Source organism: Tauraco erythrolophus, chromosome 1, assembly GCF_009769465.1.
Source record: "Tauraco erythrolophus isolate bTauEry1 chromosome 1, bTauEry1.pri, whole genome shotgun sequence".
In the NCBI taxonomy this organism is placed as follows: domain Eukaryota; kingdom Metazoa; phylum Chordata; class Aves; order Musophagiformes; family Musophagidae; genus Tauraco; species Tauraco erythrolophus.
The window spans coordinates 36,913,317-36,926,240 of NC_141465.1; the positions used below are offsets into that span (position 1 = coordinate 36,913,317).

At 41.6% G+C, this 12,924-nt stretch overlaps 1 protein-coding gene across 1 annotated transcript in view; it reads right to left on the minus strand.

Annotated features, from left to right (window-relative positions):
• Positions 1-369: 369 nt before the first annotated feature.
• HSF2BP (heat shock transcription factor 2 binding protein) overlaps positions 370-12,924 on the minus strand; it is a 35,836-nt gene continuing 23,281 nt past the window's right edge. The window contains exons 7-8 of the mRNA XM_086608404.1: positions 9,184-9,287; positions 370-578 (exon numbers count right to left, since the gene is read on the minus strand). Of these exons, the coding sequence (XP_086464530.1) occupies positions 370-578; positions 9,184-9,287 (313 nt within the window). The remainder of the gene's footprint in view (positions 579-9,183; positions 9,288-12,924) is intronic.

The window sequence follows — 12,924 nt, forward strand, 5'->3', positions numbered from 1 at the left end:
TTCTTAAGGACGGACCAAAAGGATTATGTACCATTGCAATAAACTATATATTATCAATGAATGAGATGACTACTTTACTCTCTATATATGGTAAACAGACAACATAACCTGGATCATTTTTGAAACTCATTATCAACAAAATCCTACTCAAATAAATTCTTTCCCATCTCTACCGGATCCCGTAAGATTGTATTTGGACAGCTAAAACCCAACACGTTTTCCCAAATATTGTAGTTCGGTTACCTAATTTCCAAAAGGATTTTGTTGGAGGAACTTAGGCAGATGTTTTTTCAGTCAAGCCCATCTCCAACAACCCTTGCAGCATAAAAATATAGGAAAGACGTAAGCAGTTGGTGTCATAGAGCTCTTCTATGCTTCATACTCAAGTATTTTAAGATCTTCAAGTAGTTCTTTTGCAAGTGCTTGCAGATCTGCATTGCGGCTCCTTGACAGTGTAATGATACGTTGAAATGGCAAAGTATCACGCATCTCAGAGGCTGACTTGACTAATACTTCTGGCTCCAGAATCACAGACTGGAGGAGTCGCAGAGTATGAAGACAAACTTCTGTATCTGGGTCTAAAAGTAGAGGAGGAAAAAATCCAGTGCTTATTAGAAGCGAGTCCAAGAAAGTGGTATTGAAGCTCTACAGTGCCATTCCTCATGACCCACCAGGCAGACAGGGAATAACTAAAGCGCCATCATTCACAGCTGCCATTTGGTGGCAGCTAGAAGGAACGTGGAAACAACATCTTTGCCCTCCTCAGCGGCTTGTGCTCAGCAGTGTTTGGGAGGGAGAGATAACCAGGAACCCTTCTCTTGTTCTTCATATGTTGAAAATGCTATAAGTCACGGAATTTATCAACTTGAATTTACCCAGTCAGTAGCCAAGATGTACTGTTGGATGCAATCCCACTCAAGAACAAAACAAGCTATATCCTATGGCTATTCGGACTTAAAAAACCAAATAGATCAACTAATCAAATCTGCAATAAATCACCAGGCTTTTCTTTAATTTCTTTTTATACAAGCCTTCAGATTTCTTCAAAGTGCAATAAAGCATTAATCTTTATAAAACTTTCTGGTAACGATGCATCAACCTTCCAAGTGTTTAATTCAGTCTACGTGAAATTGAAATGGGTACTGAAGCTAAGCACTGCTGCTTGGGAACACGTCAGAGAAATATAGCAAAGCCCTTTGACGGGCTTAAGCTAGGAAGACATGTAACAACTCTACTGTTAGGATCACAGGATGCATTTTTAATTACTGAAACATTAGGAGCATTATATTTTAATTGTTCACAACAGTCCATTTGCATTTAGTTGCTTATAGCTTTACCAAAAGCATCTGGTAGAAAGTCCCATTTTTGCACTTCTCTATTCTGCATATTCCAAGTGAAAACGTGTCATATACTTTTATGGCTGAAGTAGTTATTTGTTCCACATGCCATGCATTTTTTATGTGTTTGTCATTAGCATATCTAGTCTTCAGCAAGCTTTTGATAAAGTGTTGTGCAGAAATGTTGAGAAAAATTAATTCAGATCACTCTACACACAAAATCACCACAGAGACCAAAATCTCACTGAAGGAGTGTAATTGCAGTGCAGCGATAAACCATGCTGTACTGAGTTTGGAGGAAGCATTTGGTGGGCTGAGGCAAGTTCTTTCCTTACCTGGGTTATTGAATATCTAACACTGATGACCTGAAAAAGAACTAAGGAGAATTTTTCATTAAATCGTAAGGAAAAATGTTGAAAGCATCTAGGGGAGAAAATGGAATGTGATGGACAGTGACTTTAAGCACGAAACTGACTGTCGAGATGGGAATTTTTAAGTAATTCCCACTAGCGCGTGGCTGAAGTACAATATTAAAGATGGTGATATGTGATCTACACCCACAAGCAAGGCACTATCTCTTCCTCCATTTTCCAACAGTAAATGAGATAAGTAGGTCTTTTCTACTGTACCTTCTTCCCTATTTAAAGTATAAACCTCTTAAGAAAGGAATTCTACTTTCTCCTGGAAAATTAGGAAAGCAAGATATAATCTGAGGACACAGGAATTGTCCAAAACCAAACAATAACATGCATTTTCTGTGCCATGACAATCTTAGCTATCAGACATACTGGGTAACTTCAGACGTTCAAATCAGGATTTTCAAAAAATAATTAGTCTGCACAACCTGCAGAAGTGGCCATACCCATAGCACGGCCCCTCCTATCGCTGTCACCTGGGCTGAAGACTCTAACAAGTTCCTTTCCATCATCATCTCCAACAGTACCTGCAGGTACAATTTTCTGAGTGATGAGCAGTCATAACTGATGGAGAAATGCTGCAACTCAGCCTCACAGACAGCAAGACTTTATGTCGAATTTCTTGGGCAGCAACACTTCAGTGAATTCTTTTGAAAAAACTTTGGTGCAAGTTTTAGTTTTCTGATTTATTCCGACCTTATCAAAATATGACTAAAAGCTTTGAAGTTGTCCTCCCATACTTTCATTTTTGTCTTGATGCTTGCCAGTCTTTTTTTTTTTTAATTCCTATATTTTTGCCAGATATAATGTTCAAACTCAGCACATACCACCTGCCTCTCTTCTCTCTACTTAGTATCATTCCACGTTTATTCGCCGGAAATAGCAGCTACAAACCATAGCCCAAATAGGTAAGAAGAAAGAAGCTTTTGGGAGTGAAATCTATGTAGTTCATTACAATCTTCCTCCATGCGACATTATTCCTCCACAAAATAAAGCCATTAATACTTTTAATGGCTTGCAGTACTGCTGGGAAGCTTCATCTATGTAAGATGTTTTAAATCCCTGGATGAAAAGTGCTTTGTTATTAATACTGTTACAGGCATCTATGTTACTATTATTTGCAAGTCTTTAAAGACTGTAGAAAGTAAAGAATTGATCAGGGAAGAAGTGTTAGCAGGGGAGCTAACAAAATTAGGATCCGTAGGAGATCAGGAAATGATTTCCAGCTTGGCGAGCAAGAATATTTTCCAGTAAGAGCAAAGAGGTTCTAGGAAGAACCTCCAGCAGCAGCCAGGGAAGCTCAACGGCTTGAGTCACTCAAATGAAGAACAGATTAGGCACTCGGGCATACAGGGAAGGAAGGAAATGATCCTGCACCAGAAGATGACTTAATACGCACTCCACGTCTGATTGCCATTGTTTTGCATGTATTCTGAGATGCTTCGGGTTAAATAAATACGTATGCCTTAAAATATACTCCCCTGGGATTACATGCGGTTTTGAGAACACTGCTTATTAAGGATAATCATGTTTTCTAAGAGGATTTCAAAAAAAATACCCTAGAAGTCTTACTCTTGTCTCTCCAATGTCATTAGGGATTTTTTCTAAAAATCCTGTCTAAAGAAGAAATGTAAGTAATATTCATTATTCAGCATTATATTTATTTCAATAGCTTCCAGATTTTGTCCTTTCTACACTAGCTGCATAACATTTTGTTTGTACAAGATAAAAAAAAAAAATCCTTTAGCTGTAATCAAATCACTGCATCATATCCTCCCAACAACTACCACACACATCTCTTCAACTAAAATTTCAAAACTACAACCATTACTTCTGAAGAATAGGAGAAGAAATCAAGCTGCTTGCCTCAGCTGGGGATCCCAAGCACGGTATAAGCCTACCACCATCACAAAATGCTGATGCAATTTTAACAAGGTGTTGAAACTGTTGGAGTTTGCTGACGTTCTGCTAGCTGCCAGCGTTACTGTTTGATGTCACTGGCTTTCAGGCACTGACAAAAGCAACTGGTAACGTGGACAGATTTTAGTCACATCTGTCATTAGCACCACGCTCTCAGACAAACGATTCCCTACAGCAGGGTTTAAGTGATTGTATTACATCAATGCTAAACAGCTTATCTACAATTGGCTCGGAGTTGTGTGAACTCAATTCACACGTGCCCCTACCATTCCCTGGCCACCTGAATGCAAGATTTATTATCAGCAAGCTGTTTACAGCTATGTCTATGTAAGAGAGCAGTATTTGAAATGCTTGTCATAGCTGTCCTTAATGTCAGTCAATTCATTGAAGGGGTGACTTGCCACTTCCCCCCTTCCTTTTTATGAACCTGTCAGACTACCTATGTTCACAGCATGCCTAAAAGAGAGAGCCAGGGCCACAGCTTGCCCCATGTAAGATCTCTTTGCATCACTGATGCTGGGGGAGCTGAGCCAGTATCTGCAGCAGCAGAGAGTTTTCTGGACATTTTCATAATGCTGATAGGTCTGAGGAGACGAGATGCTGCAATAAAGACACTAAGTGCAGAAGGAGCAGGGAGAACACCATGGCAGAAAAAAGTCCTGAGTTTTGCTGCTGCAATTCCAATGGACACAAATGCAACGCATTTGCCCCAGCTCCTGTGTAACAGCTGGGTTTGCTTCAGTCTCCTCCCTGGCCAGGTGACTGCTCTCACTGTCAGACACGGAGTTTATCTAACCAGAATTCCCCACTCTCCTACAGACACATGCTTGTCACGCTTTTATCAGGGAAATCCTTGAGACAGGCTCCCAGAGTCCAGACCAAAGCAGCAAATTTGGTCCAAATTTGCCTGACCAGTACTTAAAGATCTGCAAGTGTAAAGGAGCTTGAACAGACGTTGATCTGCAGCTGGCAGATCTGTGGGTGAGCTGTTAGGTACATTGCACAGCACCTGTCAATCCTAACTTGGGCTTCTGAGGATTCCCACGGTAGCTACTGAATGAGTAATACTGTAAGACCAAAGTAATGATTTACATTGACAGGTGCATTTACCAGAGTTGAGGTTGCTTACATATATTCACAAAAGGAGAAACACTGTGCTACTTAGGAGAACATCAGCTTGTACAAGTTTGCTGTGAGGCAGGACAAGGACCTGGTCAAGAAACGCCTGCTCAGATGTCAAGGACAGCCACACTGCGCCCAGCCGGAGCTCCGTCTGGGCAAGTATTGTTTGCAGTAGCTGCTTAGAGAAGAGTATGGAAAAATGTTCAGTGGGACTTCCCCCAGCCACTCCTCCAGCCTCTCAGCTAACAGTAGTTAGCTTTCTGCATCAGAGCTGACATCTTTGCATTTAAGAAGATGGATGTGGTCTTAAACAGCAAGAAGGGCAATTCTCTAAGACTAGTTTCAGAGTCTGAACTGTATGACACTGTTGAGCACTTGTTGAGTAACTGAGGTTTTGATTTAAGAACCAAAATTTTGTTTTAATACAGACATCAGTTTATAAATAGGGGGTTCTGTTTGTCCAGATGTCTTTTAAATAACATGCTGCCATGCAAATAACCTGAATTTTCAAAAACACTCACAGACATAACCAATTCAAACAGAAAAGCAAGACATTAAAAACCTTCAGGTCTAGTCATGAAAAGCAAATATCGAAGGTTGCAGGCACCATTAGCAGAATGAGAATGTGCTTCATACAGGCATTTATAATAGAGACCGCCATTTGCGAAGAATTTGGATAAACAAGGTTAGATTTCCATGTGGAACTGTGGTGGAGGAAACTGAAGGGCAAGATCTAAAATTAGTCATACTTCTCTTGTCTTTTGTTTAATGAAGTACCTGGCGCAATTTCCCAGATATAGATGAGAAATGTCATTGACATAGTGTGGAATTCAGAGAGACTTTCTCATATATCCAAGGAGAGCAATTTTTTTAATTGCATTCAAAGAAAAAAAGAAGTGGGAAAAATCAAAATAAAGATACAGGATAGTAAAATAAAACAACACAAAAAACAGAGAGGAGCCTAGACCTATTTTCTCCAGCATTTATTTGTTGGTAGATGTTCTGCATGATCAAAGACGAAAAACATAAATCTAGTCTTTATTATTAATATCTGAGCTGACTGTGTCTTCTTATTCTTCAGAAGATCCTTGGCAGAGAAAAGTCCCAGTCTACTGCTTTGGGAATTATAGAATGAAAGTCTTATCGCATCTATAGATGTAAAGCATGAGAAAAAACACTGACAAATCTCAGGTAGGCTTCTACCCAAAATTATATGACTTCTTTTTCTGTTGCTGAGGATAAGGCTTCTTTAAATCCAAAAGTTATGTGAAACCCTTAGCCAAGACATGAACACAGGGACAACAGCTGACGGAGAAAACTAAAGCTGCCTATTTTCTCCAAGATGGGAACAGCTGCTCTGGAAACAAATGGTGCTCCACAAGGAGAGAGCTCTATTGATCCCACAAGCTGCTCCCCGGACAGAAATCTGAGTCATCGTTCACGTGTTTTATGCTGGCATCAGGCCAAGAAGGTATGGGTAGGCATAGCTGATACCTACGCAAGAATACAACAGCTACGTAAGCTATCAGAGTATCTTCTTCAGTGATCGGTGTTCCTTATGAAACAGTGCCCATCTTTTAGACACTGTTTAAAAAGGTGGAAAAGAAAGCAAAAAACAGACCACCGCATAAAGTGCTAAAACTACAGAGATCTGCATTACCTTCAAAAAGTGTGTCAAACATTTGTTTTTCTCCTATTATCTGTATAGCCTCCAGTAGAAAGAGCTAATAAGCATTCTTGTAAGCGAGTGTGAAGTCATACTGGCTCATCCAAATTTTCCAAAGACAGCAGGACAGACGAACCCAGTTTGCTGTTAACATTCTTACTCCACTAGAAATCTTTATTAGATTTTCCTCCTTTCTCTTACCATTTGTGTATTCAATGTCAAGGCATATTTCTGTCTCTTCAAAAAGCCTGCTAGACAACCTGAATCAAATCCCTCTTTGCTTTGGATACAACAAAGGGGAATAAAGAAAATTAAGTTAATGATTTGCTCTCTTCACTTAATGGGAAGGACATTCTTCTTCAAGGGACAAGACTGGGCAGAGACTGAGAATTCAGACAGGGAATGTAAGGGATTTATCAACTCATACAAGCCAGTGGGAGAAAAACGGCCTTGATGTATAGGCTGAGGTCACAGACACTTGTAGATTGACAACAGAAAAGCAAACAGGATGATTCTCTGAAAATGAAAAAAAAAAGTCAGAGGACAATTTCTGGGGCCTCTCTCAGTGGGAATGCTGATAAAAGCTTACAGAACTGTGGAAAGCTGAATCATCTCATAAGCCTTAATCAAAACACTCTTTGAAGAAGCTTCCTGCAGGAAGGCAGCATATACAGGATACCCTGCCAGCAGAGTGTAGTGCTCTGCTCTCTTGCATGGAAAAAACTGTTAAGGCCTGATGATGTAGCAGCTCCAGGTGTTTTTAAGCTGAATCACGGCTAGCAGAAGCTGAAGATGCTGGCCACAGAAACACAAAAGGAACAAGAGTGGGAGGAAGCTACTGAGTTTTGCAAGTTGAAAAGTTTACAAATAGATTAAATGTAGATAAAACTACAGAGAGCTCAGACAAAATGATGGGAACAAGATCATGTCTTGGATCTGACCTCTCATCTGGTAATACAAACAAGTCAGCCATCACCCTTGACAATAAGCAGACTTCCTCTAAAGTAAAAAATCTGAAACAGCAGATGTGGTTTATTTGAGAATCTTCCTCCTTTGCTCTAACTGGAGAACTCTATTATCAAAGAGTGAAGGAATTAGCCACTCCCGTCCTTCCTTCTACAATCGCACCATACGCAATTAACACTTTCAAAATGCAGAGTAGCCTTTGCATTTCTTACTTCCATTAGCAGCTGCAAATTAATTATAACTGTGCCACATTTCATCCTCTTATGTGACCTAGGAGACTTCTTCAAACAACAGACTGCATCAAACAAATAGTTTCTTTGTATTACCACAACATTTAGAAGGGTACATTTGGGAACTCAGACAGGGTTTTTGAGGGTGTTTTGGGTTTGAGTTTGTCTTTTTTTTTTCCCCTGGAACAACAGCTGACATATATATTAGCCAAATATAAAGTAAAAGGAAAATCTGGAGTAACATATGTTACGTTTCTAAGCACAGCAAAACAAAGGACCATGCCTATGCCATTCATTCTATGTGTTCAGAGCTCTCCGAGAATATAATTTTTCTCAAACTGTATTAAAAAACCTATAAAATGGGTGTTTTCCAACAGCCTTTAAAAGGTTTACTTAATTTTCTGAGATCTCTGAAGAGTAAGCCTATGGCACTGCAAAGCAGTAAATTATTTGGTAAAAAGCACAAGTACCTACATTTTCTGTAAAACAGTTGAGGGAACTTGTGAAATATAAGTAGCTTCCAGTTTATCAGCCCAAATCAAAGCTTTACCAAAACTTCAATATCAAATTAATTCCTTGAAAAAGCAGACGCAACCTCTCTCACATCAGCTGCTGTTAGTATTTACTAGTTGTATTTTAACAGCATTTTGCAGAGCAGCACAGTGCTGAGATGACTAATTTCCTCAGTCCTATGAACTGCACACTAAAATCTTCCCACAGACAAGCAACAAAACACTTGAGAAAGTCAAGACAGAGCAAGTTTAGGAGTTCATAGGCAAGACAGTGTCATGGCTCTGTCCTTATGCAGGCCTCACCATCCCTTACAAGCTGTATGCACAGCTGCCAACCAAGTCCAACGCACACTAGTAACATCAATCTCTGCTGGCTCCTACACAGGGATTCAATGCCTCCAAAAGAGCAAAGAGCAGAGCCTTGATGTCACTCGTACCTGACAGTGGCAACAGAAGTCCTTGACGTTCTTGAAGTCCTGCACTGGCCAAAGGCAAAGCTGGGAATAGTACTCAAGCCCAGCAAGCCCAAATCCTATTAGAGCACAAGGCCTCTCTTGAGTAGTAGAAGAGGTCACTTTAGTCACGGGTGAGCATAGTTAGAGAGGCTGGCTTCTTTCCCCAAAACGTGACAGAATACAGTTACATTTTCTTTTGTTAAATAGTAGTGATCTGACACATATTTTCCCCTCAGGTTTTATTTTAAAATTCATACATGAAGATACAGGTGGCTTTTTTTAATCCACTTCATCAAATTTCTCCATTCCTTGTTTTTAATACTACCATCCATAAATTTTAAATTAACGGAATATTGCATTCAATGCCAAATGTTGTGGGAATGCAAATGTTGCACATCATCTCCCTCTAGCTATTTGCCCTTTTTGTTTACTTTTAATCTAACAAAAGCTATACACAATCACATTACAGATACAAATTTCTGTTTTGTTATTTGCAACACCTACTGCCAATCTACAATCCCCAAAGTCACAATTTACAAGATTCTTAAGAGTAACTTACCATTCAACAGCCACCAAAGCAAAGGAATGAAACCTGGACTTTCACTGATGTACTTCAAGCCTTTCAAGTTGATACTCACATTGTAAAGTGACATTAGCATTAGCCTAGAATTGAAAGAAAAAAAGATGTGACATCCTTTGACTTCTTTACATGTTTTGGCATTTTTTGCTCTTTATGCCAAGCATGTAGTGATGGAGAACCCCATTCTAATAATTTATATTTTGATAAAAGAGACAAGTCTCAAATTATATATAAGCAATGTTGTGCAAAATCTTGTTTCTACTGTGAAATCATGTATTTCAAACATATGGAAAAATATCCCATGTGACAGTAAGAAAGTCTCCTCAAACTCCATGAGATTTATTGCATGAAATGTGCAAAACCAGGACTTGGCTTTACATGACCACAGAATCAATACTATAATAGAGTGTCATGGTTTGATGTGGAGGGGGGGTGGTTCTGGTGGCAGGAGAGGGGTTTTACTCCCTGCGACCTCCCCGGTTTTGGAACCGGGTTAGACTTAGTTCTGGCCACCAGATCAGACTGCCATCCCCCTCGGGGTTGAGCCAATAGGGCGCCTCTGCGAATTGCCCTATTTAAGTCAGGACAAGGGAACCGGAAAAGGTGCTTCGCCCAGGAGCGAGCAGAGAAGGGAGGAGGGCGCTGCCCCCGCTCCCTGGCTCCCGGCCGGGCAGCTGCCTGCGTCGGGCCGGCGCCGCCCACAGAGAATGGCGGCGGCGGAGCCAGCTGGGGAACTCAGGGGCACCCCACTCCCGGGCTGCCCACTGGGCTGAGTTCACCTGGAGAGGACTGAGATCTGAGAGAAACAGCTGCATCGACAGCAGGTCAGTGAGGATGGAGCGGGAGGAGGTGTGCCGGAGCCGAGTTTCCCCTGCGGCTGATGGTGAGATAGCAGGCGGCCCCCCTGCAACCAGGACGGCCTCGGTGGAGCAGCGACCCACTCGCAGCCCGTGGGGAGAAGATGCCTGAGCCTGAGGATGGTCGTGTTGGGGTGCACGGCAAGGCGGAGAGGCATCTGGAGTCTGCGTGACGACCCACGCCGGAGCGAGTGGCTACAGCTCCCTAAGTACCCGAGACTGTGGTAAAGCCCACACCGGAGCAATCTGTGGGGAAGGATTGTTTCCAGTGGGCTGGACTCATGCTGGAGAAGTTTGTGGATTTTCCTCGTGGATAGGGGATCCATTGGAGCAGGGGAAAAGGGTGTAAGGACTCCTTCTCCTTTAAGAAAGAGGCAGCAGTAACAGCATGGAATGAACTGACCTGCACTCCCCCAGTCCCTGCCCCCTGTGCTGCTGGGGGGAGGAGGTAGAGCCGGGAGGAAAAGGAAAGGGAGGCGGGGGAAGGTGTCGGTTTTAAGATCTGGTTTTGTTTCTTTCTGTCCTCTCAAGTAATCCGTTTTTGTTTCCCTTTGTCCTTCTAAGTAATCATTAATAAACTGTTTTGCTTTGAGAAAAGCTCTGCCTGTTTTGCCCAGGACCATGGTTGGTGGGTGCTCCCTCTGTTCTTGTCTCAACCCTCAGTCCCTTTGGTTTTTTTTTTTTCTCTCCTCTCTACTTTACTGGAGAAGGAGAGACTGTGTGAGTTTTAGTTGCTGGATCAGCCTAAAACCACTACATAGAGCTTTCATAGCAACAATCCCCACTGGGCAGACTATCATCTCAAAGAAGACGTTTGCCCTGACAAATGAAAGGGCCCCTAGGAAACACAGAAAGCAAGACTGCACCAAGTACTAGAAACGACGTCAAAGGATGTCTCTGCTCCGCAGGTTGTGCATCACCGGCCTTTCTGTACACTGACCCTCATCAGCTGAAACATGGACGCGTCACTTATGCCATCCTCTTTCAAGCATCCTCCTGTTCCTTCTGCCCATGGAAACAGATGCAATACATGGCCAGTGTGCAGCAAACACCAATGTAGTCTCTCTCCACTGGCAGGGAAAGCTACTACGTCTATGGAAGCATTTGGAAGAGGGGGATAGGCCTGAAGGAGGGAAAAGGAAGGTATTAGTAGTCCCAGCTCAGCTTAGCACACTCCCTCCTAAACTAGACTCGTCCCTTCTCCTACGGGTGCAAGGCAGAGAACTGGCTTGCCCTGCCTGCTCTCTCAGCCCCTCGCAGTCGGGCAGGACTATATGATCTGGGCCATCAAGTGAGACTCTGCTGTGAAAAAAATTACTTTTTTTAAAGTCAGTAACACTGGAATTCAATTTGGCTGTGAACTGTACTTTTGTCTTAGCATAGATCAACACCAGGATAACACAGGCCAAATGGTACTCTCACTCGCATCTCCTCAAAACTGTTTCCAAATAATGTTTGGGCCCACTCAGAGCCATAATTATTTTTTTCTTTTTTTTTCCCCCAGAATATTATTTCTTTCAGTCTTTTATTATGGTCATTGATGTTGATGAAGGACAGAAACCATATCCTGATTTCTAGGCAACAGAGAAGGTCTACGACCTGGCAGCTAGAGAACATTTCCTTAATAGAGCATTGAAAAAAAAAAGCCTAAGATGACATCTCTGACAAACCAAAACCAAGACTGTCCCTTGCATGTCTGTGTGTAAATGACAAAATAAAAATACACATAGTAAGTATACATTCATTTCAGCCACATTTTCAAAAGCTTCCAAAACTAGACGTCCTAATTTATCGGCCTCCTAAAACACACAGTTCATTAGCCATTTTGGGGCTGCATACATAAAAGGTTATAAATTAAATCAAAGTCTCAACTTTTCTATAGAGAGAAAACCAGGTAGGCTGGAGAAAGCTCTGCATTTTAAAGGACTGCTCTACCTGTCGATCCCACCGGCTTCTGCCACAGTGGCTCACACTGAAGTTACTGCAAACATGAAAAGTTTCAGTATGATCAATAACCCGCAAAATCTGAAACCCATCAGGGCAAGTGGGTTTGACTACAGGTACCCTCTCAGCCTTAGCCACAACAGAGCTGAGGCAATGTTGTAAGGTACAGACAGCTGCACGCAGGAACGGCAGCTCTGCCTCTTCATGCAGATAAAGTGACTGGGTCAAAATTTAGTTTCAACTGCTTTCGACTGTCAGACAAGTGTGGTAACTTGGGGCTCAAAATGAGTCTCCCTTACCAAATCTATCCTATCACTAATACTCTATGCAGAGGATTTTGTTGGGATTAAACCTTCTCCTGCAGTATCCCCTGAAGCAAGTTCTGCTTTCAAACATTTAATGTTGATGTTGTTACACCACTTTCCACATTGCTGATACAAGTTTTTACGAGTTTAGTAGATAAAGCTCTTTTTCAGCTAAGCAGAGTCTCAGTGAGCTTAATGCCAATTGTTTCAATTTCCCTCTTACTTCCAGTAGGAGTAGGACCTGATACGCAAAACTAGAAAGCAGCCAGACAAAAACCTCACTGACATTAACATGACAAACTAATGCTCGGCCTCTTTTAGAATCAGATCACTGATGTACCATGAACTTTGAGCCAAGAGGTCCTTGATGTGCCTAGAAAAAGAGCCATAATCTGGAGTCAAAAGTTGTCTTACAAATTGTTTTACCCTTCTAGCAATATTCTCCTGTTCTGTCTTTTATGCAGATCATCTTTACAGCTGTGCAATAGCTGGGGGGAAAGGGCATTGCTGCACTTTATGATGTGCTATGATGGATACTATTACTTTCAATTTTCTTTCTTTTCAAAGATGGTAACATCCAAGTCAATTTTCTGGACAATGAAAAGGGAAGATGA